Below are 25,886 nucleotides of genomic sequence, written 5' to 3'. Positions count from 1 at the left end.
ATTTTATTTTATTCATATCAAACATGATTCAGAAATATATCTTTAACTTATTAACCTACTTGATGGGCTTCGACATGATTAAGATCCGGCTAGGATTTTCTTTCCCCTGCCCATTAATCCTTCTGGCTGAGACTTAAATCTTGGTTTAGATGAATCATCAGTCAGTCATTGAGATTAGTGCTTCTGAACCTTGAATTCATTAAGATTCGTCCTGCCGCGGGTGTTGTTTTATTTGTTGGAACAGGCTATGACCACGTCCCATTTGGATAAAGTCTTTGCGGGGCCCAGGGAAGAAGCCTCTATGTTACGTGCACAACTTTTGTGTTCGATTTTGGGTGGGGTCCTCAATAATGATATCTTTGGACGTGGTTGGTAAGCCATTGTAAAAATCTAAGATCGTTGGCTGTTATTTTGGTAGAAGAGGATTTGTTTGTTTGTTTATTTTTATTATTTATTAAAAAAGATTAGAGTATATTATATTTGATTATTTAAAAAAATAAAATAATTTTATAAAAATAAAAAAGTTCAATATAAAAATAATATAAAATTAATTTTAAAGTAAAATAAATTTTTAAAATTTTTAGATAATCATGCATGCTTTTAATAAATTGCTTAACCTCATTCGCAATATATCAAAAATTTTTTCATATAAGAAAATGGAAAGCATGAATTCTTTTGATACATGGAATGCTCTTCTACGGATTGGAAAGCCTATGGCTTTGATAGAATATCAAACATCCAAACTTTTTTTTTTGTGTTTCTTACTCATCCAGAAGAGACCCATTTTAAAGTAACTATGAAACACATACGCAGACTGAAATTGAAGTTGTTAAAATTCTAAAGATAGTTTTAATTTTTTTTGTACATACTTAAGCTAAAAATAATGTAAATTCCTTCCACAAAAGAAAAAAAAGAAGTTGGCTTCAGATTAAACTGCATTAAAGCTAGGTCAAACTAGGTAGGAGGCATATTAATAAAAAGAGCATTACCTAACCATATGAATTCAATTCACTTTCCATTTGGACTTTTTTTTTATATGGATTTTTTTCTAAATAATTTAGATTCTACGACAGTTTGTTAAGTAGCTTTCTCATCCATCTTTTGCTGATGAAGTCTACATCTATTATTATAGGATTGTTGGAAAATGATGCCCTCGTCCTTCTCATATGTTTATAGAAATATTAATAATGCTGTTGGTTGGATTACATCTTATATGTCGAATAATGGAAAGACCAATATTATAAATTTTTTGTGCTGATCTTTTTATACAGTTTTTAAATATTTTATTTTCTGACACGTTGTATCTACTTATGTTTCGTTTAATTAAATACCTCCAATTTGCCTAAACAAAAGGGGAAAGGAAAATCCGCTCGAACCAAAAAATCCAGTCATTAGCTGTGTTTATTGGAATCCCTTCCAAGAGCCCGCTAAAGGCCATTCCGCCATGACCATTACGACGGCTAGCGGCGGTTTCAGACGAAAGCCGTTGTTCTCACGACGTCGCTAAAAGTAAAAGAGCACGCCTCGGTTTGGTAAAGAGCGTCCGTCTCCGTGGTCCGAGGCCTGGTTTTATCTGGGAAAGAACAAACAAACAGAGAGCCAGGAGCCTTGAACCACAAGTTCGCACCTCGGAGCCGGACATTCCCACCGGTACTCGCGCTCGATCCAAGTGAATATCTGTCTTGGTACCGTTCCTCCTTTTGCTCCTCCGCTACGTCTCCGTCTCCTCCTGGGAATCCTCCGAGAGACCAAAAGGAGGAGAATAAAGGGGGCAGAACTTCCTCTCCTTTTCCTCTCTTTTCTGCCGTCGATGGCTGCGTCGGATCTCCGCCTTTTGGTGCTGTTTTGCTTGTGGGCTCTAATGGCGGGCTCTGCCGCGTGCCAGGGGCCGCCGGGGCTCAGCTACGTCGTCTCGAGCTACGCGCGCGGCGAGACCCGGCTCAGGCCCTACGACTGGACTTACTTGCGAGGTAGGTGGGGGCGGTTTTTCTCGGCTTCTTTTGGAAAATCTTTGGGTGTTTCTTGTTCTGATCTTGATTTGGTTGTTGGAGATAAAAGATCGAATTTTGATGACTTTTTGGTCACCAAGATACAATTGTGATGATTTTCTTTTTGGGTATAAAGATCAAATTTTGATGTCTTTTTTGGTATAAATATTGACGGTCTATTGTTGGCATTTGTAACCGAGGTGCTTGTAAATCTGTTTAAGGATATAGATTTTGTTGTTTTTCTTTTCCGCTCTAATGGCCTGCTGCGTCGCATGCCAGGGACGCAGGGGCCTAGCTCTGGGCTGTCGAGCTATAGGCGCTGCGAGACTTGGTTCTGGCCATGTCACTGGAGTTACTGGAGTGGTGGGCACTGGGCAGGCACGTTTTTTAGGTTTTTGTAGGAGAATTTTTGGATTCCTCCTCTTACAAACTTGGTTTGGTTTGTTTAAGATAAAAGATCAAATCTTTTTGGTTTTTGGGGTATAAGTTCTATGGTATTTCTCTTATAATTGGCAATCGAGATGCTCAAAATCGATGGAGTGTATGGTAGTGAGTCTATAAATTTCGTTCTTGGGTTTTGCAGCGGTCTGAGTATTTAATACTGGGTCTCTGTACCTTTCTCTTCTTAAGCTCTTCCTTCTTGGTTTATAATTAGGTTGGTTTATTTTATTCCAAAATCGAATTTTGAGAAAATTTTGAGCGACTGTTTCATGCTCCTGGCATACTTTTCTTCTCTCAGCATTTTTATCGGGTTTCAAGAGTGTCGTTTAGTGGAAGTTGCACCGCTTGATGTCTTTTGGAATAAAGAAACTATGCCATCTACTGAATTGGAAGTTTGAGTGTATTTTAGTTCCTTTTCTAGTGATTTTTTGTTGAACATTATCAGCTTTTTAATGATCAAAATATTGGCTTTTGAGGATGAATTAAAGGTCCATGTCAAATTGAATTATTTGTTTGGGGCCTTTTATTTTGCTAATACAGTTGGTATACTTGCAATCACCTAATGACACTTCATCTTTGGGGAACTGCATTATTTTATCTGTTTGGGAAAGAAACATGGTTGTTACTCATATAAGTATTCGTGTGGTTTCTTATATTTTTTTCAAATTTCTATAGTTTAGTATTGTTAGGTGTGCTTTTCTGTTTTTGAAATAAACAATTCTTTGCACTTTTTGGAGTGTAACTTGCATATTCTGCTATAACCCTCTTTCAACATATCAATTTTTAGTTTTTTTTTCGGGGGGCGGGTGAAGTTACATCAATGGACATGAGAATGTAATCAAGCATCATGAGACTGGACGAGAGTTGATGAGACAAAAGCATATTCATATGGTAGTAGATGACATAAAATAGTTGTATAGTATTTTTCTCTTGCACTTTATGTGGTGGAAATCATAATTAATCCTGACTTAAATAGTTAAATTCCCGTTCTTCATTTTTTTTTGATCATTAGAACCATAGTTCGTCGTATTGGCCCAAACCGGACGGTACAGAGCGTACCGTATCATACCGATTTAGTACCAGTATTCGGTACAGGAGGCGTATCGATATTTGGTATTCTGAAAAGATCCTGTACCATACCATATGACACAGTGTTAGTGTGGCACCAATATAGGGTCCAGTACCGAGATAACGAACCTTGATGATTAGAACTCTATGCCAAGTGAGATATATTAATGATCACCATTCTACCTTACCTTATTATTGGTGTGTCATAGCTTTTGTATAGTAAGATGGTGGTGTTCCATATTCTTTATAGTTCAAGGTGTGTACAACATGCTCATGCTGATAAGAACACATGATTGATTTTGCCTCTTCGCTGTCTGGCCAATAGCTTGGGCATCAGTGAATTTGTTATTTTGAAACTGGATGTGCGCATTGATGATTTTTCTAATTTGCATTATTATGTCAAATGAGTTAGTAATTCATATGTTTTACAAGTCTGCTACTATCTTCTCTTCTACATAGCTGTTATAGTGTCGTCTGTGTCCGTTCCTGATTAATTATTAATATCTCATAAGTTTGCTTGAGATTCAGAGCATTGTAATCTATATCCATGGTTGGATTTGAAACGAGTAGGTACTGCTTGCCATCAGATATCTTCTACTGTTACTTTTACTCAGTAACTGGATTCTTTCATTTGACAATTCTCTTGGTTTCTGTTTTGCCTCAACAATGTTAGAACAGTGATCTCAACAAAGTTGTTTATTCTTCCATGTTCGTTTACTAGTATAGGCATTTTCTGGATATAGAGATTCTAAGTTCTAATAGAAGCAAAAACAAGTATATTTTAGATTTAAGATATCAATTTTTATTGATTTCTAGCTTAACTCTGTATTGCTTTCAAGAGCCTCTGCTACTCTTGCCCGATTGCTGATGCGGGGATGTCCTTTTATTCTCATTTACTTCGAATATGCAGAACTGATCCTAGATTATATTCCATCAAATTTTGCAAAACCCACCTTAGTCTTTCTTCATACTGTTACAAATGTCTGGAATATTGTCAATAACTTGGTTTTACTATCTGCTGATCCATCTCCAGTTCATTTTCCAGTGCAGTTTTCACTGTACATTGATCTGTCACCAGCCTGCTTCATTATTTGTGCAACTTCTCTAGAAACCACCTTTTCCTATGCCATGTTGATGCAGTTCCTTATAGAGATCAGTCACTCTGAACCCTGAAATCATAATTACGCATCAAAAAGCCCTCTCCTCCCTGAGAAAAAGAGAAAAAAAGAGGGCATCATCAATTCTAAATGCTTTCTATTTTTGATGTACAGGCATGGAATACTTTTTGGGTAAGGCTTAACACAAGGACTTTTTCACCTGCATATTAGTGACTGCAGAGACCAACCTGCATGTCTCGCCTTCAGCATTGAGAAATCCTTGATAAATCTTTTTCATAGCAATACACATCTCTAGTGCACATGCATGTAGGAGAGTTTTCTCGGTTATTTTGAGACTAGATTGCTCTTAAGCTCTCTAGATTGCTCTATACACTACTTCATTGTAAATCCCTTCTTTAGTGTTTTCGGGGATTTGTTAAAAAAATGAGAACCATACTTAATGTTTTGAAATAATTTTGTAATGCTTAGATAATCTGTAGAAAATAATTGATGATGTTTATTTTATGTGGTGATGGATGTACTTCAGCATGGATATCTTTATAGCCTTTTCTTTCCCCAAATTTTATGCTACTATTTGGTTGGACCTTATATTTATTACCTTAATGCAGTTGAACTGCCACCTTGGTTCTCTTCCATGGCGATGACTTTTTTGTCAGATGCGGACATTGTAAGTTTGCTTATTAATTAGTTATATATCTTCTTTTTCAATAACTTCAGAGATCTGCCTGTTCTACATTGCTTAATTATGTTTCCATAAGACCGAATTATTTAATAATGTCAAAGACTAAAGAACCACATGTTGTGCCCCCATGTCATCAATGACTGGTATGATAGCATGTCATGCAGTGTCAGTCATGTATTTGTTCACATGCTAGGTTCATAGCAGGAAAAAAGGTTCCATGCCAGTCTGCATCTTTTTATCCTGATCCATCCTGGTTGGAATGAACCAACATGGATCAGCCTGCATGAGTTACGAATCGGCTATTTGCTTGTCATGCATATAGCTGGCCGGTGTGCAGATTGGTAAGTACTGGTGCTGGCACCTAAAGTTTTGTTATTGTAGCGACACTAAGCAGACTCATATGTGGGCATTTCTGTTAACCACCACTCTCAAATGCATAAGCATGCTGTAATTAGGTATGGAATCAATCAAAAGCTGCAGAACATGGCTCTTTTGTACTAAAAAATTGATCTTGAAGTTTGATATTCTACATATACACATACATACATACTTCCTACCATCTGAGCAAGTCCTATATTCAGTCAATTGAATGAAGAACGACTTAAACTATGTAAAGTTGATCCGATATGTTAGAAAATAAGAAGTCCTATCATTTATATATGTATTGTGTATATTGTGTATATTGTGTATATGTTGCCTGTATATTTTTTTAATTCATGTTTTATGGTATTATGACAAGGGCCTAAACTGTAAATACTTATTTGTATGGGTTATTGCCTTAGTGGAAGGTTATGCAATTCTTTTGGATGTCTTTCACAAATTGCCTTTTCAGTTGCATTCAGCATTCTGTCTATTGATTTTTTTAAAGACCAGGATGATAATGTTTAATTCTTCATCATTGTAATTGCTTACATTAGTCACGGAAAATTTGACATTAATGGCCAGTTGATCAATGTCAAATTGTTGGAATATGAAATTTTATGAGAGATCCATTCTTCATTTCAAGGTCGCTAAGTTGTTGTTTGGAGCACAAAAAGACATCTTTCAATATGTTTCTTTCTCCAGCTTTACTAGTTGCTACATTTTCTAGTGACGATGTGGAAGTTGGATCTTTTTGAAGGCACCGAGCCTAATTTTATGTTAAGGATATTCTAAACCCGTCCAAGCTTATCACGCAACATAGTGGACTTTCACGCTTTATTTTGAGCATTATCTCATTATTTGAAACATAATTAGTCATAAATAGTAACAAATGATATCAAATGATTGTTTCTTTAATAAAATCTAATATTTCCACTAAATGTTTTTTGTGGAATCTGTTCTCCTTACAATTCCATCTATTTCTAACGCTGTTTTCACTCCCCTTTAATGAGCATTAAGGTTTCTTTCCTATATGTAATTTGTTATCATATTTGCCTTCTTGAGGTTATTTGGCACTATTTTTTTATTGATGCATTTTGGACTTGGAGTTCTTTCTTAAAAAAACAATTTGCTTTCTTCTTTAGTCATGGGCCTTGAGTGCAAGTGATTTGTTCAATGTGTCTTTACATCATTTTGGCTCTTCATTGGCATAGGTGTTGGGCTGGGCTGGGCTCAGACAGTGTTAGAGCGAGATTAGGCTGCATTAAGAAAACAATTTTGCTGTAAGGGTTGGGAGAAAGGTTTAAGATGTGTTGTCTACAAATGTATGACAATCCAAGGTCCTAGTAGTGTTTTGAGACACCAATTGGACCTTGCAAGGCATTGACTTGAAATGGATGGGACGGTCTGGATCTAAATTTGTAGAATGATAAATGCTTGCCATTAAAAGAGTAGGATAGCTAAGCTAGAACTAGAAGGGAAGGGATAACTACTAAATGCTTACTACTAGGGGTCTTCTCCAGCATTTGGAATCCACCAACATCTTTAAAATGGGTTTGCAACTGTTTAGAATCCACGATCTTGCTGTTGAATGTTCCTTGAAAGCCACCAAAGTTTTCTCCTATACCCACTAGAGCCCTTTGGAGTCCACCAAAGTTAGGTAAGATCCATTGCCCAAGGAGATTTATTGATGAAAATCGAGTAGATAGAGGGTATTTATATGTTCCAAGGCCTTTATATTAAAGGAAACTCTGGCTTTACCGGAGCTCTTAATAATTAATATTATCTAGGCTAAGCAATCTAGACTCTAGAATTCCGACCTACTGTTGATCAGGACAATCAGACAACGATATGTGTAGCCAAGATCGACGTAAGCTTTTAAAGTGTCTAGAATCCTTCTATGGCTTGGAGTGATTTAACGGTGCTTGATTTGTTGTAGAAGGTTTATCGGGGCTAAACTTCTTGAAGCTTGCATGATATCTAGTTGATGTTACTAATTGGGTAGCAGTTGTTGGATAATGGCTATAACAATAATGCTCTACTGTTACTTTATCCCTTTATGCTCTTTGGCTTTGCAAACTCTTAGGCTTTCTGTGCTGTTCCTAGGACCCATTTTGAGAGTTTGGTGTCTTCCAAAGGTGAAGAGTATCGAGCGGACTTGCATCAGCTCCCCTTCTGCATGAAGAGTTGAGCTCCGATGAATTGAATGCTTGGCAATCTAAACATAGATCATGATTCAGGTTTTGCAACCTGTTGGTCTTCAATCATTATTCATGATCTCTTTAGCTTGGGTTTGCTCATCTATTTGACCAGATATTTGTGATAAGCTTGGCACTGTATCATCATTTTCTAATTGTCCACAACTGCTTCAACCTCATGCAGTTTCTTTTCTTTGGAAGTATCAACAACCATAGGTCATGACCTTTGTTTGCCTTGTCTTGTTTACCAAAGTATGGAGAAAAGTCAGCAATTTTGAGGGCTGAAGTATATGTTTTCTAGGAGATCAAGTCTTGTAGCAATTTCTCCTATTAGTTTGATGAGTAGTACGGCCCAATATGCTTTGGTTGCGGCTTGTCGAACTATTAGGGTGGGTGCTGATTTGGTCGGTAATGGACAGGAACCCAATCTTTAGTCTTGAATTGAATAGTCTATCATTCTTGGTTCCTATGCTCATGGTAAGTCATGATGCTCCTCGCAAACTTATTCTTGAATTCTTCATGTATAGGTGGGGTAGGTATTTATGATCTAGGTTGAGAGAAGTCTTTGCCTCAAGGAAAAGTCTTGTTTGACATCGATAAAGGGACAAGGTCGATTGATTGCTACAGTGTCAGTCGTGATACTATCTTGATGATGATCATCTCTTTGAGCTATGGATGATATTGTCATACGCATACTAGGTTGGTGCAAAACCACATCCCAGGTAGGTAGTTGCATGCTCAGTGATGGGGCAGTGTATCATGTTCTCCAGACTTCTATTAACAACTTCAGTTTGCTTGTCTATCTGTAGATGGAAGGCACTTAAGAAATGTACCTTCATCCCTGCCTTTTCTTGTCTTCTAGAAACAACTAACGAATTTGACATCTCAATTAGACACAATGGATTTGGGAATCCCATGTAGCCGTGCCAGTTTGATGAAGGATGAGTTGGCCACATTTTCTGTTGGTCTCCTTGTGATATGAGACAGTGTGTTCTGTTTTCGAGGATCTTTCCACTACTAAAAAATGGACTCAAGTCCTTGATTTTGGGTAACATTAGGACATGGTCTGTACTCCATACTCAGTTCTTCCTCAAGACACTCAGGGATAGGGATTTGGGTATCAAGTCCAGTAGTTGGCACTTAAGCCTTAGCAGTTTGGTAGACGTAACGCTGTTAAATTGCCTTTCCTTCATCCTTCTTTATTGTGGGCCATAAAAATTGCCCCTCCACAAGGACAAGTAACTTATCTTGGTTAAAGGTCCAGATAATTCTCCTACATGTAAGTAGTCTTCTTGCAGTGCATACTTTAGGTTGTCTTGACCTTCATATCCTTTTAGTGTCTAGTAAATCTAGCTGGAGCATGGATCTTAGGCGTACATCTCCATCTTCTCAACTCTAATGACTAATTGTTATTTGCAACAAGAGACAAGTTTGTTGGCTTAGAACAGCAACAATCTTGTTTTAAATCCTTGCCTTGTGGACTATGTTTAAGGTGTATATTTACAAAAGGCCGCTGCATTTAGCATGTTTAGTCTTCCATTTCCTCTCGGAGTTCAAATAGTAGAGCCCTTCATAATCAAATAGCAAAAATTCCCTGTGAATGAGGTAATAGTTCCGGTGTTTTAAGGTTCAAGCACAACCCCATGTTGTAAGTGGAGTAGCATCCTTTGGTGCTGCTAATCTTGTTTGCTTGGCTTGACTTTTTAGGTTTCTTCCCTTTATTCTTGTAGTCATGATTTTACTATTATTTTGCTTCATGGATGACATGGGCCATTGCTTGGTAGCATGGTAAAAGGCTTGGGCTTACAAGCGTAATGGCATGGGTTCAAGTCCTGGGGTAGTTATCTTGTGCAAAAACAAAAGCTAAATGTTAAGTCTATATCCAATTGCCCCTCCCAGGACCTTGGTTTGCCAGGACCATAACTAGGTAGTAGCAATTATTTGCTTCATGGATGACCGCTCGCTCCTTTGTCTACCTTTACTGAAAGCAGCAAACTTGAGGGTTTTTTGTCTAAAATTCTTGATATTATTTTATCTAATGGCACGACAACTTCATGAAAAAAAAAGTAGCATAAAGATGTTGTTATATGAGCACATTATCAAGCTTGTGAATGTGCTTGTAAATTCCTTGTTTCTGCTTCTGTTTCCATACGACTTTCAGTTGAAGCCATTTGTAACTTCATTTACTTAGTAAGTGCTCTTTTTAAGGTTGTTTTTTCCTTCTCGTGCTTTATGCATCTTCACTTCTTTTAATTTACATGTTATCTTGATATTTTTTCCCTTCTGGTGAAAACCAGCTTTCCCTATGTTCTACCAAGTGTACTCATTTCAGACATGTCAATGAGCATAAAAGTTCACAGCTGCGACAACCCCTAATTTGAGTATCTTTGTTATGCATAAATATGTTGCTTTATTTTCATCCCTTTGTTTTCTTTTTGCAACACATCTCACATTATGTACATGAGTAACTGGTGTAGTGCTTTAGTTATTTACCTTGGCATCAGTATGGACTAGATAATTAGAGCGCTATTTTTCAAATTTCCTTCGGGTAGAAGAAGCTGAGGAAAGCGAAAAGGGTAAAGAAATAAAAATAAAACGAAGAAGCGCAGCGTAGCTAGTAAGAATCACACAGATTACTTAGTTTGAATGTGCCAATGTAACAATTTAGGTGCACAAAAAACTTGCTTTAAATACTTAAGAAGTGCTTCACTTTATAGTTATAGGACCACTGCAACTTGATAAAAGCAATTGATGGATTTGCTGGTTTATTGATCCATATATTTTATCAGGAAGACTCCTCAACAAATAGTGATAGGCCAGTTTTCATTCTGAGGTCAGATTATATGGGCAACTTGGTTTTGAAGTAGGAATCCTTCATCTCCTTGCGTTCGACTTTCTGCATACCATGGAGAAAGCACTGAAAAAAGGAGATATGAGATTAGAAATAAGATCAAACAAAATTGACACTGTACTCTTTTACAGTATGTGGTCTTTGCAGGATTAAAAATAGTACTTTATAGAAGAATCACATTTATTACATGTTTCCAAAATCTGTATGTTATTCTCTGACTTGTATAGTGTAGATTTCAGAAAAATGCTCAATTAAAAGTTGTCTACTTAGTTCTTCAGTTTGTATCATGATATTTCTTGTACCCTCTGACTTACGATTTTATAACCCAATCTTGCAGGATATGGAACAAATGGAACGACTTCCAAAGAGCACACTTCCTGTGATATGTTTCAAAGAGGGCAGTCCTCCTATTCCAGATATATCAGAAACTTACTTGAAAGATTCATGTATGGTACTGGATTCACATTTCTATGGATTTATTATGTCTGTTGATTTTATACATAATGCATATATATGCATTATTTCTGTTGGTCAACTTCTGCGATATGTTTACTAAATCCAGCATAAAGAGATGACTGTGTGCTGGTCTGGCAAGTCGATCTGATGACTTTTGATGCAGCAGTATTGCACTCTGCATTTTTGTCCCACCAAAATGCTGGTGTCCCCAATACAGGGATGCTAGAATCTGCATCATAATTTCTGTCCCACCTGAGAGCTTGCACTGCTGGTGTCCCCAATTCAGGGACGCTAGAATCTGCATCATAATATCTGTTCCACCTAAGAGCTGGCATGGTATCACTTATGCAGTACATACATTATCTCCCATTGCCATGTTACTATTTCCTTCTTAGATGATTTTGAACGGGATGGAGAATTAAATGTAGAGTGTTTTATCTACAGCTTGTCATATGGTAGAAAAGTGCCAAATAGTTGTGCATTTGCTAATCCACTCACCCAACTTATGCCTTCATTTTGGATATTTTTTATCAAAAATTTCAATTAAAACCTCCTATCATGCTGTAGCTAGTGAACTAGTGTTCTTTTGCTTTGAATCTGTAGTGTATGGGCCTATGTAGTTTACTAAGCGATAAAAAATGACAAGTTTGTGAGTTATTCCTGCTTTGAATATGATTTCTTGCTTAAACCCTTTTTTCTTTTATGATTCAGTCACATTGAAAACAATTTTTTATTTTTTACTAGTATTTTATATTCTAATTCTGCTTCATCAGCTGCATAACATTTTCCCTAAACATATTAATAACGAAGGTTCTTTTTCTGATGGAGTTTATATTACCTATGTCTCTTTTGATGAACCACTCTAATTCAGATATGATTTTGAGCCAGATTATTGCTTCTGTTTCATCATGAAGCAATCTTTTAAGCGTCAGAATATTTTCTTCCAAAAATCAGGGTTAGCTGTGTTGCCTTTTATATATGTTTGTGGTGGAGATTTTTCAATTTTTGTTTCCTTGATCTGTGGTTTTCATGTATTTAAGTGTAATTCTGTGATGATGCAAATAGTCTTAAGGGAAAATACTTCTGTGTTACAGTTTCAAATTTTATCTTGAATGGATCTTTTGGGGGTGCCCAGAATCTCTCCAATGTGGATCAATGCATTCCATTCCAGGAAAATCTTACAGTGATATTGACAAATGAACAGGTTGTTATTCTTTACTGAATTAATTGATATCAAATCTTTATCAGCTGAGACCTAGCTGTGGACTTCATATCAATTTTCAATGACTTCATGATTTATCGTATTGATGTTTTGTTGCTGTAGCTGTGAAACATTGGCCTTATAGATGAACCCAGATCTATTGAAAAATTCTTCTTTCGAATGTTGTTGGCAATATCTATGTTTCTGTGTACAAATTTCAACTGGAAATCATGATAAACCTTTTGTCAATAGATCTTCAAGGCTTGCAACTATTCTGTAGTTTAGTTTTGAAATTACGATGATATCTGACAATCTTATATTACTTACAATGCATATTGACATGAAAACATACCTTCATCTCTTACTAGCAAGTTCATTAGAAAACACCTATCTCTGATCCTCTCTTTCCCTCGAACTACCAAATGAGAAGGAAGAGCATGCTGTTTGCTGTCTCTGATTCTATATTGAACTGTTTAATTTTTCTTTGGTACTTATCAGGAAATTTTTCAAGGTCGTATTTATGGAGCCCATCCTAATTGTTGTGATAAGGCTTCTTGTCTGTAAATTCAGCTAAAGGGATGGACATGCGAAGAAAATTCTCCTTTTCCTTGAACCGTTTCATTGCCCTTATATAAGCATATTAATCAAAGCATTGATGATAAACAGCCTTTTGTTAAGTGTCTTTTCTAATTCATCTATTTACTGACTAAATTCCCTCGAATAACCACCAAACCTTAATGCCTGCTTGTACACAAGCATGTGCCTTAGTCAATATGTTACACTTGAGTTGTCTGGACGTATTTCTGCCTGTAGCATCTAAACAAGTAAAAACATTCTATTCACAAAAAAGGAAGCACCGTAAGTTGAGCAAGTATAGGAAGACTGTATCCACTAGGTGTGGTGGGCAATGACCAAACTTACAATTTGTTCTTGCTTCTTTTTTGTTTAACTAGCTCACTGATTCATCTGAACAAGCCATTTACATCTTGTAGTTTCAAAGTGCAGTTGGATGCTGAAGAGTTTCTTGGCAGATATTGAAATGCTGCATATGCATTCATAAAAATGTTCATGAATTGCTTAATTAATTGGACATAGGGACGCAAGATTGTAAAACATGGTGGTGAAAAAATGACCAATAACATTATTATTCCTTTTCTAGATGTAAAAGAAAGGAATTTTCAAGCACAAGGATTAAGGATCCGGTTTGTCCTAGTGGCGCCAGACTGAACTGGAGAGAGACTTGGAACTAGGATGCACCTGGGACCTCAAGTCACTCCAGACCTGGTAATCCTGGTCCTAGTGGTTGTATCCCGACACTTGAGATGACCTGGCATCTCAAAACTTTGATTTTTTCAATTTGATTAATTAATTAATTTTTTTCTTCATTCTAGTTGTTTATGGTGATCTGGTCTATCTTAGTACCATCTTGGGACCAGATTGGGACGGCCCCTGGACTGGGATTTGGACCCTTGATTGAAAATCTGTGTAACACCTTAGCTATGATGTGAGTAATGTCTAGGAGTAGATGTGTAAGTAAGTGCTAAGGTTTGAACCTATGCACTCTCAGTGTAGTAATTTGCACCACCATCTGATTCTCTAACTTAACCAAAGAAATGATGTTTAGCTTATTGTTCATATAAGAAATATGAATATCCAAGGAACATGTAGTATCCACTAGTAGGATTTCTACAAAGGTCGGCGCTTTCCTTCGGAGAACTAGTAGTCAAAACAATGTAGTTATAATCTAGTCTACGTAAAAGCATATTTAGCCATCAAAAAGTGAAAGTGATTAAAGAGGTTCAACCATAAGCAAACTAGCTTTCTTGGCCCAACATCAATCTCTTAACTCATTCTACTTGGCATTAGTCGAGCATGGAAAACAGGCAAATTGCTGGTATAAGAGAGATTACAAACTTTATAGGGAAACCAGCATGTATAGGTTGTCCAAAACAATTGGAGAAAGAATCAGAAATTAAGATTTATCTGTGCTTGAATTTGGTTTTGATTAAATCTCTTTAATATTTTCTGAGCAGTGTCATTATTTCAAATTTGATAATTTGCTTGGAACAATATTCTCTGTTTGGCTTCTATCACCAAAAAATTTCTGTTTGGCTGCTTTTCGTAAATTACTTTGTTGTTTAGAATCAAGATATTAATTATGATCGAGAAATGCATCTTGCTATTATGATTTATTTTACCTTAAAGGATAAAGATACTTTTTTCTTAGAATCTTTAGTTTACCACTGTAGAAGTGGATGATATCATCTTAGAAATATGTTCTGCAGATATCTCCAGGGATATGGTACATTGGATTCTTCAATGGCCTTGGACCTGCTCGTACGCAATCAAAAATGGTATTCTCTTTTTATTTGCATAAATGGATATCTTATCTGATTTTATACCTATTGCCTGTCTTCTGACTCCACACGAATGAAAAATTAAATGTATTCAGTTCCATCAATGAGTTAGCTTATTTGATTTCTGGTTTCTTTTGTTGTCCTCTTTTCTTAGATGGTTGAATTGAAAAGAACTTTTGAATCATATTGCAGATTAGTCGAGGCAAGGCATACGTGTTCAGCACCAGCATATTTGTAGAAGGATGTCCCACCTCAACAATTTGGGGTCCTTACTGTAATCAGACAGTCAATATGATTTCTTGTTCTCAATCTTTAACAAACAAGCAATCAAGGAATCTTTTAGATTTAACAATGTACAAAAGTGGCAGTTTGAACCATATGGTGAGAACTGGAGACCATAGGAAAGCTGGTTATCATTTGGTGTCCAAACGCTATGCTATTGAAGGGAAGCAAGTGGTGTCCAATGCCAGTATGCTTACAACAACAGAAAATTTGATCACATGCAGCAATTCTATTGAGTCATCGTGCCTTGGACTGGGAGAGTTAAAATTCTACTTCTTGGATATATTGGGTGTAGCATCCCAATTTAAAATTACAAGTACCGATTTCAGACTAAATCAAACATCTTCCATGGATAACCCAGCAAACTTTAGTGGAATGCTTCTAATGTGCTATGTTCGCTTTAATGCAATGCCGCTTAGGACTTTACATGATCATTCTGCTGATATAAGTAGGGCTCCTTTAATTGTAAAGTCGCCAAAAATTGGACGCTGGTTCATTGCCATTGAGGCTGTTAACCAGACAGAAGTGAATGGAGTGATACAAGAAAGATACTCAGATATCCGTCTGTGTTTCTCGTTTCAGTGGCAAGTGTATGAATGCCTCGGTGGAAAGGCTGGAGTCAACTGTACATGGGAGACATATGTCCTTCAGGTAGAACTATGGGCCACTATTTATAATCTGCGAGAGCCACTATGATTTTATGTGCTGTTATGTTATTTAGAAGTTTAGTCACAGATATCAATGTCAAAAAATGGGATCCAGTTTCCCCAATAAATGATCCATGTACTTTCAATAAAAATGTGCATTAACATGCCAGGAGCATGGCAAAATGTGATTAATAGCAGGACATAGAGGTAACTAGAATAAAACATACATGCTACAATTATATAAGTCATATTTCACTGCATTTGTGCACACTAAACGCATCTATTATAAAAATTTAATCTTTGAAAGGGGGATAGATATAGGGAGAACAAGAAGTGAAATTCAAGGATGAGGTATGGGGTGTTGATGGCATGTCAGCCTGGTATTGGCATACACATACTATCTCAAGTCGTGCACTGCCTGTGCTTGGCATGCATTGGCACAGTTGTGTTTCAATCACTGGCATGAAGGTGAGATTGAGAGAAAAGTTCAGGCTTGGTTTTCAACAATTGTGCTGTTCAGACAAATGAGAAGATACTTGCAATTATAAAAATAAACCCTCTCTGTATGGTAAAAGAAACTCGTAGAACCTAAACTTTTGTTTTGCACCAGCAAAAATGAAGACTGAATTTATCTAAAGTTCATGTCTGGTTTTCAACTTGAACAATATTATTGATGTACTACTACTCAGTCCCTAGATGCATATTCATTATATGTACACACAACCTGCAAAGAGACAGCCATCACGGAGCAATATTCTGCAACATAAATTCTTGATCTATTAAAAGGATAAACTCTTAGACTGAAATGGTTGGTAGCACTCATCTTGTTTAGAATCTTGTTTTATCATGCTCTATTTTCAATAACAACGAGCTGTTTTGATGTGAAACAGTTTATTTGCAATGTGGAAGGGACATTTGTATCTGTTAAATCATTTATGAAGAGACTTTTCCAGTTTACTGTCAACAAATTTGTTAGATGCATTTTTATTCATTTTACCAAGGGTGTGGTATATAATTCTATCATATTGGATATTGTACATTTATGTTGAAGCTTTGTGAAAGTTGACCTGCTTATTAAATTGCTGCCCAACAGCGAGTCAGAATTGGAAAAACTGAATCCAGCTGAATTTAGTGAAAGGTTTCTTCTTGGTATTACTTGGATGTATTAAAATAGCATTGACCATTTAAGAATTTGCTGCTTGCAGAGAGTTCCCAAAAGAAGTTCAAGTTCTCCTCTTGAATCATATTATCTTCCTATTATGGAATATGGGTCCACGGCGAACAGTGATTTCTCCTTGGAACACCTTTTAAGCAACTCTTCTGTTGAGCAATCTGGATGGACTTACTTCTTCCTGGACATTCCCCATGGTGCGGCAGGGGCTAATATGCATGTTCAGTTAACATCAGATTCAAAAATCAATTATGAAATATACTCCAGATTTGGTGGCTTACCATCTATTGATAGCTGGGACTATTATGCGAACAGCACAGCTAGTAGCAATGGTTCCGCATTTTTGGCATTGAATGATTTGAGTGGTAAAAGAATTGAATTTTATATTGTATATGCCAGGGAAGGAACCTGGTGTGTTGGACTGAAGCATCCTCTTGACAATCATTTCAAACATCAGACTACCATGTCCATTTCCCTTGATGGATGCCCTAGTCACTGTAATTATAATGGAGCATGTCACAGTTCAATAGATCAAAGTGGATTGACATTTTACAGGTCATTCACTTGTTTCTGAAATTTTACCGTTTTGTACTTTACTGTCAATACTAAACTTCCTTGTCTACTGTGAAGGTACAGAATCTAGATAATCCACATTGATCTGTAGTGAACTAACATAAGCATTGCTTCTTTCCTTCCAGCTATTGCGCCTGTGATCGTGACCATGGAGGCTTTGATTGCAGCAATGAACTTGTTACACCGAAAGGTACTCATAATGTATCACATAAATGTTTTAACCTATGTATATCTGTGTTCATGTTCTCTCACTTGCAATGTTGTGCAACTGTAGCTGGTTTGCCCAATTTCTAGAATTTTGGTGCAGATTTCCTCTTTGAGAACATATACTTTATGATGTAAAAGCACACTAAATAAGCATAGGAATCACCATAAGGCACATACTTGCGAAATATAATTGTGCTCTATTATGGAATGAGCTACAAAATATTGTTTACAGCTTACCGTTCTGTGTAGGAGACTTGAATCATGGTTCGCCATACTAATGTATACCACTCCATGCCGAGTGTACCATACCATACCAATATTGAGACTCGATTAGGGGGAGGGGGGCACACCAAGTCTCCATACACCGAACCAATTCCCATACTAAGTGTATGGACACCGTACTATCATATTACTAGTACGGGGTTAGGTATCGAGATGGCGAAACTTACTTGAAAAAACCAACTCTTGTTGGTCATTATTGGCAAATTCACAAACTTGTTTCATTTTGAAGTAAGGGTAGCTATAGAAAGTTCAAAACTTGGTCAGCCAAAATGCTGAGTTTTGGTTGCAGTCAGCTCCAAGATTGTGCTGACATGCTGATATTTGTCAAATAGACAACACTTTAAAGCAAATTTATAGAAGAAAAGGTAGAGATAGATTAATAATGATGTGAAAGAAAATGAAAGAGAAGGATAAACAGTGCTCTAAAAAGGCAAGGGGCATATGATCTGTAATGCCAAGTAAATTTTTGCATCTTTGTTTACTAAAATGTTAAGGGCAGCTCCCACTAATGGCCAATATAAAAAAGAACCATGAACCCTACTACTGGAGTAGACTGCACTGGGTAAAAAATTGTTATTTATTTTGAAATCAATGAGAATTACAATGTGGAATCAATTATATACCAGATCATAAGTATAACAGATCAACTCCAAACATGTTTCTTATGTGGTATCGACTAGAGAATTTCTGTTTCTTCAGTAAATTTTCTGGTCATATATCAATTAGTTCTTCAATAGATAATGCATGCAATTTCCTATTGACTAGGTATTGCTAATAAGCACCATTTTATTATGAGTAAACTTTGCCATTTAATATGGGTTACTTCATTAATTCTAGGTCACATGTGGCAGTCAATCTTTCTAGTTGCTTCGAATGCAGCAGCTATCTTACCCGCATTTTGGGCCCTCCGACAGAAGGTAATTTTTTTAGTGATCCCTGTTGACACAAAATAATTTCTCATAGCAATCAATAATTTTCAACTGTTCAAATATGCATTTTAGAGTTAATTTATACTAATCACCCCTTAAAATTACTAGGGATGATAATTTGTTTCTCACAAAGGGCTCATCTTTGATATGTAATCTGAAGAGTAATGTGCATCAGCTTCCTAGGATAATAATTGTTTTAATTTCTGATTATCTTCGTTGCATTGTTTAAAGTGTTGATATAGATCATGCTGTATTTTCCAAAGTTAGTGTTTTTCTGGGTTACAGGCAGGATGAGCTCCTTATCCTGGTGGCTGCATATTTTCAATGTATTGATGGCAAGAGGCCTCACAGTGATTGACTGCTGGTGGCAATCATTATATATGCAAAGAATGCTAATTTAGTTTATTCGAGCCATCCTTTTGATACCCACGTCATCCTCTTTTAGTGCATGACTACTATTCAATTTTATATCCTAGTGTTCTAATTTAAAACCTTTGCTCTGTAATTGAGTAAAACTAATGTTTCCTTCAAAAACAATAAATTCAATGAAAGTTCCTTCAAACTTCCATGTACATAATTAGGAAAATATTGAAAATTATCTAATAAACATTATTCAGTACTTAATTAAAAACTGTGTTCTTTAAAAGAAATAATGCTAGAAGGAAGAACCAAAATTGTTTAAAAATATCGCCCTGACTAACCGTATCTAATATATTTTCCAAATCCATATATTAACAGTTGAATTCCCTTCATCAACTTCATATCTCGAGGATACGTAGAACAAAATATATTTGAAATGTAAACTTGAAACATAAGAATATTTGAAATGTAAACTTGAACATAAGTATATCCATTTGTTTAAAGCCTATCAGTAAAATTAGAAAGTACGAGTTTGTGGAGTATTCATCATCTTCTTGTAAACAAGCTCAGTGATTGAAGTGTCTTTCACTTTTATCTGCATTGAAAAGGCAACAGGCATGTTTACGCATGTCTCCAGTTTTGAATGATTCTAGTTTATTACGAGATCGTCACATTAGTCTATAAGGTGTGTTTTAAACTCCAGAAAATGTTTATGAGCACCAGCATGCATCAGCTAGTTTTGTTTATGTAGATATTCAGAGAACATCAACTAATATATACGTTTATTTTCTTCATTTCTGGCCAGCCAAGATGTGATCATCATTTTGTCTGCACTTCAACCTTTTTATGTCGTAGTTTGGCAGCACTTAAGTGCTGTGTTTTCTGTAAATCTGTAAATAGTTGTTTGTTATTTTGTATTTTGCTAGATCTGGATGAAATACATAAATAAATAAATAAGGTCTTTGCTAATGCCTTATTACATTTGCTCTAAGGCATATGCTGAATGGATCCTCTTCTCTTCAAGTGGAATTTCAAGTGGTTTATATCATGCATGTGATGTAGGCACTTGGTGTGTCCTGTCCTTCCATGTACTACAGGTATTATCTTGCACCCTCTGCTTGCTCATCAATTCCTAAGAAAAATGAACAGTACGGCTTGTAGCAGAACTGTAAATAACAAGTTATGACATGGAAGTTCTGATTGAAGATACTAAAGTGAAAGCAGTTCATGATGCTAAACTATCTTTTGTTGGACTACTTGTAACTGAATTAGTTAGACAGTGGCTAACATTTTGACTGAACCATTTCTTTTTAACCTGTTATGTAGTTTCTGATTAGTAAACAGAACTTATATGGTTTATTGATTCTTCTTAATTTGTTAATTAATTAATTACCATTGTTGTAAGGTAACTTCCGATTTCATAGACCATGTGATCATAGGTTTGTAGATAATAATGGAGATCATAATGGCTGCAGTATCCTTAGTTGCAAGAAAAATTGTGAATCTAATATAATAAAAAATGAAAGTAAAATTCATTAACATCTCATTTTTGTCTGGCCAAGATATAACAATCATTTTAGGCCCTGTTTGGAGGAGCTTTTGGAGGGCCAAAAAGCACTTTTTAGCCCTCAAAAAGTACTTTTAGATAAAAAATGGTGTTTGGTAAAATTTTCAGAAATCTGTTTCAGCTTTTGCGGGGAGCTTTTCCTCAAAAGCTGTTTTCAGCTTTGTTGGAAAGCTGTTATTTGGACCAAAATACCCTCATTTAAATCTCACTTTTTTTTCCAAAACCCTCATCCCGCCTCTTCCTCTCTCACCCATCCTCTCCCTCTCCCTCTCTATCTTCTTCTTCCTCTCAACGCCGCTGCCTCTGTTCCTTCTTCCTCTTCTTTTTTTTTGCCGGCCACTACCCATGGCCAGTGACCCCTCTATATTTCAACGAAATAAAATAATAAATAAATAAATAACTAAATAAAATAAATAACAAGAAAAATAATGAGTGAGTGACAAATAATCTGATCTAAATAAATAAATAAATAAATAAAAATAATAGTATTTATTTAACCAATTCTATCACCTAGTCAGAAAATGTGTTAGAGAGATAAATGGTCATTAGAAGGATGAAAAATTAATTTACACTAATAATTATAATATTTTATATATTTATTATTGTATTATACTATAAATATAATATTATATTACATTATATCATAATACATTGATATGTTATGCTAAATAATTTAATATTATATTAAATATTATTCTATAATACATAATGTTATGGTACTATATTATAATAATATTATATTACATTACATTAATATTATATTATATCATATATTTATGTATTAATACATATTATATTTATTATGCTCTGTTATATAATACTGATAATGTCCTTTATGGTCATTTTGTCACTCAAAAGTACTTCTCAGTTTGTTTACCAAACACATGTTAAAGTGCCACAGCACTTTAGAAATATAGTTACCAAACAGCAAACAGCTTTTTATAAACGCTCTGCTTCAGACAGCTCTACTTCCAAAAGCTCTACTACTAACAGCTCGCCCAAACAGGGCCTTAGCATATGTGCCACAAGTCAAGAGAACTCAGTATCTCTCTCCACGTGCACGCCCCCCCTGCGCCGCGCCTAAAATGTTTTGCTGGTTGATTATTCCATTTACCACAAAGTTCAGCATTGGCTGGTACTTATAGGAGGACAAGGATGTATCCTAATGCTTTACCGACCTGTAGGGCCAACCGGTGGGTACAGGTCAAGCATGGGAGACCCACTAGCAGGTCAGATCGAGTTTGGGTTGATGGGTGCCAATTTGTTGGGTCATTGTGTATGCGAAAAATGTTTTAAAATACCACCAAAAAGGTTTTTTGTAAATAGCCTTGTTTTGTAACCACACACTTCCATTATTTTAGGGATAACACATAGGAGAAGTATGATCCAAATAAAGAGTGCAATTAATACTTTAATTAAAAACAAAAAAAAAAAATTGAGATGGAAGAATCACAGCCATGTATCTAAAGTTAGAAGCTTCAAACTTAAACCTAGCTTTTCTTGTCTTCTCTCTCCATCCTCCACTCCCATCTTCCCCCCCATGCCACTACCTCTGCCCTCTCCTCTTCCTCCTCTCTCATCCCATTTATTCCCTTCTTCCCCTACTCTTTTGGGCTTTAAGTGTTGTCTCTTACAGCAACAATAACTAATCACTAGTCATCAAAAGTTGAACTTGTTAAGGAAGGAGCCAACAATATAAATCATGCCCTTAGCACCTCTGCTCGTGAAAATTGGCCTGAAGGAGAGTGGACCCATGACTTTCAGCTCTAGTACCATGTTAACTGACCATCAGATTTTAAAAGCTTAAGGAAAGGGTCAACAATGTATATTAGGCCTTGGTAGGTAAATCATAGCACCTACAGTAAACTGCTTCTACCATCCACTGCACTAGGTTCAAGCCACCGTCTTTATCCCTACCCCATTAGCCTACTCCCAGCTGCCCCATTGCCGCCCTCTAGCCTTACCCCCACCTCGCTTGCCTGTTGGCACCAGCTCACCACTGTCACGCCCCCGCCTCCTCGGGGCACGTGAGGCACCCATTGCCCACGTGGGGACCACATGAGGAGGGACCGCGGGGCTCCCCTACCAGATATTGTCTGGTTCCGGGGCTTCACGCAAGCGTCCTTCACCCCTCCCCGGTTTTGTTTTCCTCCCAAAACGCATCTGCAGGATTTGGAGACACCCGCATCATATATCCAGATTCTAGAACGAGTTTTTCCGATGTGAGACTATTGGGCCTCACACTCTTCCCACCATCGGACAAGAGCCATCCTCGGCTCTGATACCAAATGTCACGCCTCCGCCTCCTCGGGGCACGTGAGGCACCTATTGCCCACATGGGGGCCACATGAGGAGGGACCGCGGGGCTCCCCAGCAAGATATTGTTCGGTTTCGGGGCTTCACGCAAGTGTTCTTCACCCCTTTCCGGTTTTGTTTTCCTCCCAAAACGCGTCTGCAGGATTTGGAGACACCCGCATCATATGTCCAGGCTCTAAAACGAGTCTTTCCGATGTGGGACTATTGGGCCTCACAACCACCACCTAGCCAACCCATTGCCACCTCATTATCCAACCTGCTGCACCACAATCATCTAGCCAACCACTCATCATGGCTCCTTCACTCAGCTTCCCCCCTGTCCTCCTTTCTTTTAATATATATCTCCCTTTGAACTGAGTAAACAGGTTGGTTTGAGGTCAACAGAGATAGCCTGCTGGCAGGTTTGGGTCAGCCTCTGTTGACCTGCAGGCAGGTCCGATCAGGTTTGATAGGAGTTTAATATCAGAAAGGATAATTTTGTCATTCAAAATAATATTTTGAAGAAAAAGATATAATATCAAATCACTTTGTTGGTCGGGACTTAAATATAATTCGAATGGTTATCTGATCGTAATTTATTGTCTGCTTAGGAACCTGTAGATCCCTGCTAACATGAAACTCCTATATATGTTTCTATGCATCCTTTTTTCCCAGCCAGTAAAAATATTAATTGCTGAACACATAACTGTATGTGGCTTCAGTTTCTAGACTTTTGGCTTTCTTTTATGGCTGTGGTGAGCACTTTTATATATATGGCTGCAATTGATGAGGCTTCAAAAAGGGCGATCCACACAATTGTATCTATTCTCACTGCTCTGTTGGCTTTGATGGGTGCAACCAGGTATGTATGCTGGATAAATGATTTTGTATGTAGATTTTATCTCCATTTGCTGGTTCTTAGACAGATATTGGTTATCATAATTTCAGGTCAGCAAATATTGTCATTGTTATAGCAATAGGCATTCTTGGTCTTCTTTTTGGATGGTTTTTAGAGTTTTCCACGGCACACAGATCCATATACTGTCCACCAAGATTCAACTTAAATATGCCTGAAAGGTATGCTTCCATAAAATTGCTGAATATATTACATTTTTACATTCATATTATATATTGATGGGTAATTTTGATGTTAAGTAACATCTGGTCCAGCGGCACTATTGGTAATTTGCCCTTCTCTTTAAGAACCCTGTAATTGTATAGTGTCTATGGTTTGTTACAAATTCTATAGTAAGCAGCCAACAGTAAATCTATTAAAGTTCTTCAATAGCTCATTCTGACTTTTTTGCAGATGGCAAAATATTAAAAGTTGGTTCTGGAATCTTATGAGAACACTGCAGAAAAGATTTCGTTGGCGATTTATATTGTTGGGTTTTATGGCATTAGCTTTGGCAGCAACAAGCTGGAAAATGGAAACCAACGAAAGCTACTGGATATGGCACAGGTATGAGAGTTTTTAATCATATAAATTACCAATGATATCATTTCTGGCTTTCAAGGGTTCAGTTATGTTGGATCAGCTCATTTGCTTACTGTCAAATATGACTCCTGTTGTGTTCAGTGGAAATTTGATAGTTCCTACTGTACCTCCATATAGCCTATGTGCTGATGGAGAACACTGTAATGCTCAGAATTTATATGAATGTTTTAGCATGCAAACATGTTTACTTGTGATGGTTCTTACTTGCTGGAGATAATTTACTTGACTGCAGCTTATGGCATATTACCATATACACATCTTCCTTCTTCTTCTTGTGCTCAACTTGCGCAAATAGAAGCAATGAGCAGCAAGAGCCTGAATATCAGCTAACACGGCAGGACTCATCATCAAGAGCAGAGATAAGAGAGTAAACAGAAAAAAGAAAACTGGATGAGGAAATTTATGGGAGCTGGTAGTCTGTACATTTTTAGTGACTATTTATGTCAAGTAAGTTGTGACTGATGTTGGTAGAGCCAAATTTTTTTGTTTGCTATGCAGGAGTCCATCAATTTCTGAAGCAATTAGCATCCCAGACATTGTGGGGATTTTATTTATGTCTTGCCACATCATGCTATGATGATGATGATGCATGGCCAAGCGTATAAGGAAGCCAGCTGTTCAGATTGATCCGGTCTAATGCCACGACATCCAACAATTGTACAGTTCAGGGTGCAGAGGGGGAAAAAATCAAGACTAGGGATCAATCTTCATAGACGTATGTAATGTGTGAAAAGGGGCAGTCTGGCTGAAATTTTGTGGGGTGAGTGAGATTAGTAGATTCTATGTTGGTTACTTTTAACTACGTTTAGTAACGGTGGAAATAAGGTTTACAAGGGAAGTTCTGTAATCCTATAAAATTTTCAGCAATAATCAGGTTAGCCTAAAGATCCTACAGGTCAAATAATAATGTTAGAATTGGTTGTAAATGTGGGAATTGCTTCAGAGTTAATTGAAGTGATCGAGATACAGACTATTCTATACTCATATTTCCTTGCCTTCAATGCTGGATTTGATGGTTCCTCTTTCAATCCACATCGCACCTGTATATATGTCTTAAAACAATCTGATCATACAGGAATGTGTGTACGTTACATGCATGCTTGCACACATAAACAGATGCCCTTGTTTATGGATGCAAAACTTTGATTTACATGCATGTGCCTCTGCACCCATGCACGTAGAAAGTTGAACTTTGAGTGCATGCTGCACTTGTCTCAGGTGTCCGTCGTTTGCAGGCATGCGATGCTTGTGTGCTTGTATGCTTGTGAAGGTACATGATGAGCCAGCCGAAGTATGAACCACTGGATGGTCATGCATCCAAACAAACCCCTTGAGTTCATGCGCCATGCTGAAAC

At 36.9% G+C, this 25,886-nt stretch overlaps 1 protein-coding gene across 4 annotated transcripts; it reads left to right on the top strand.

The window, feature by feature from the left end:
• The first annotated feature begins 1,432 nt into the window (after window positions 1-1,432).
• Window positions 1,433-25,532, top strand: LOC103710369. Of its 4 annotated transcripts, XM_039122981.1 has the most exons (15): window positions 1,433-1,970; window positions 5,224-5,282; window positions 11,044-11,152; window positions 12,257-12,366; window positions 14,649-14,717; window positions 14,913-15,653; window positions 16,855-17,375; window positions 17,519-17,583; window positions 18,720-18,799; window positions 20,164-20,268; window positions 23,756-23,895; window positions 23,982-24,110; window positions 24,343-24,495; window positions 24,764-24,943; window positions 25,030-25,532. In XM_039122981.1, exons 1-14 carry the CDS (start codon window positions 1,811-1,813, stop codon window positions 24,900-24,902), a joined length of 2,580 nt encoding a protein of 859 aa, XP_038978909.1. In that variant the 5' UTR covers window positions 1,433-1,810; the 3' UTR covers window positions 24,903-24,943; window positions 25,030-25,532. The 4 variants fall into 4 exon arrangements, with proteins under 4 accessions (XP_038978909.1, XP_008794279.2, XP_038978910.1 ...); XM_008796057.3 differs by having other exon boundaries at window positions 24,764-25,532; XM_039122982.1 differs by lacking the exons at window positions 1,433-1,970; window positions 5,224-5,282 and having other exon boundaries at window positions 11,044-11,157; window positions 24,764-25,532.
• The last annotated feature ends 354 nt before the right edge of the window (window positions 25,533-25,886 follow it).

Source organism: Phoenix dactylifera, unplaced genomic scaffold (assembly GCF_009389715.1).
Source record: "Phoenix dactylifera cultivar Barhee BC4 unplaced genomic scaffold, palm_55x_up_171113_PBpolish2nd_filt_p 001938F, whole genome shotgun sequence".
Classification (NCBI taxonomy): domain Eukaryota; kingdom Viridiplantae; phylum Streptophyta; class Magnoliopsida; order Arecales; family Arecaceae; genus Phoenix; species Phoenix dactylifera.
Note: the sequence above shows the minus strand (reverse complement) of the source record. Positions and strands in the feature narration are given on the sequence as shown.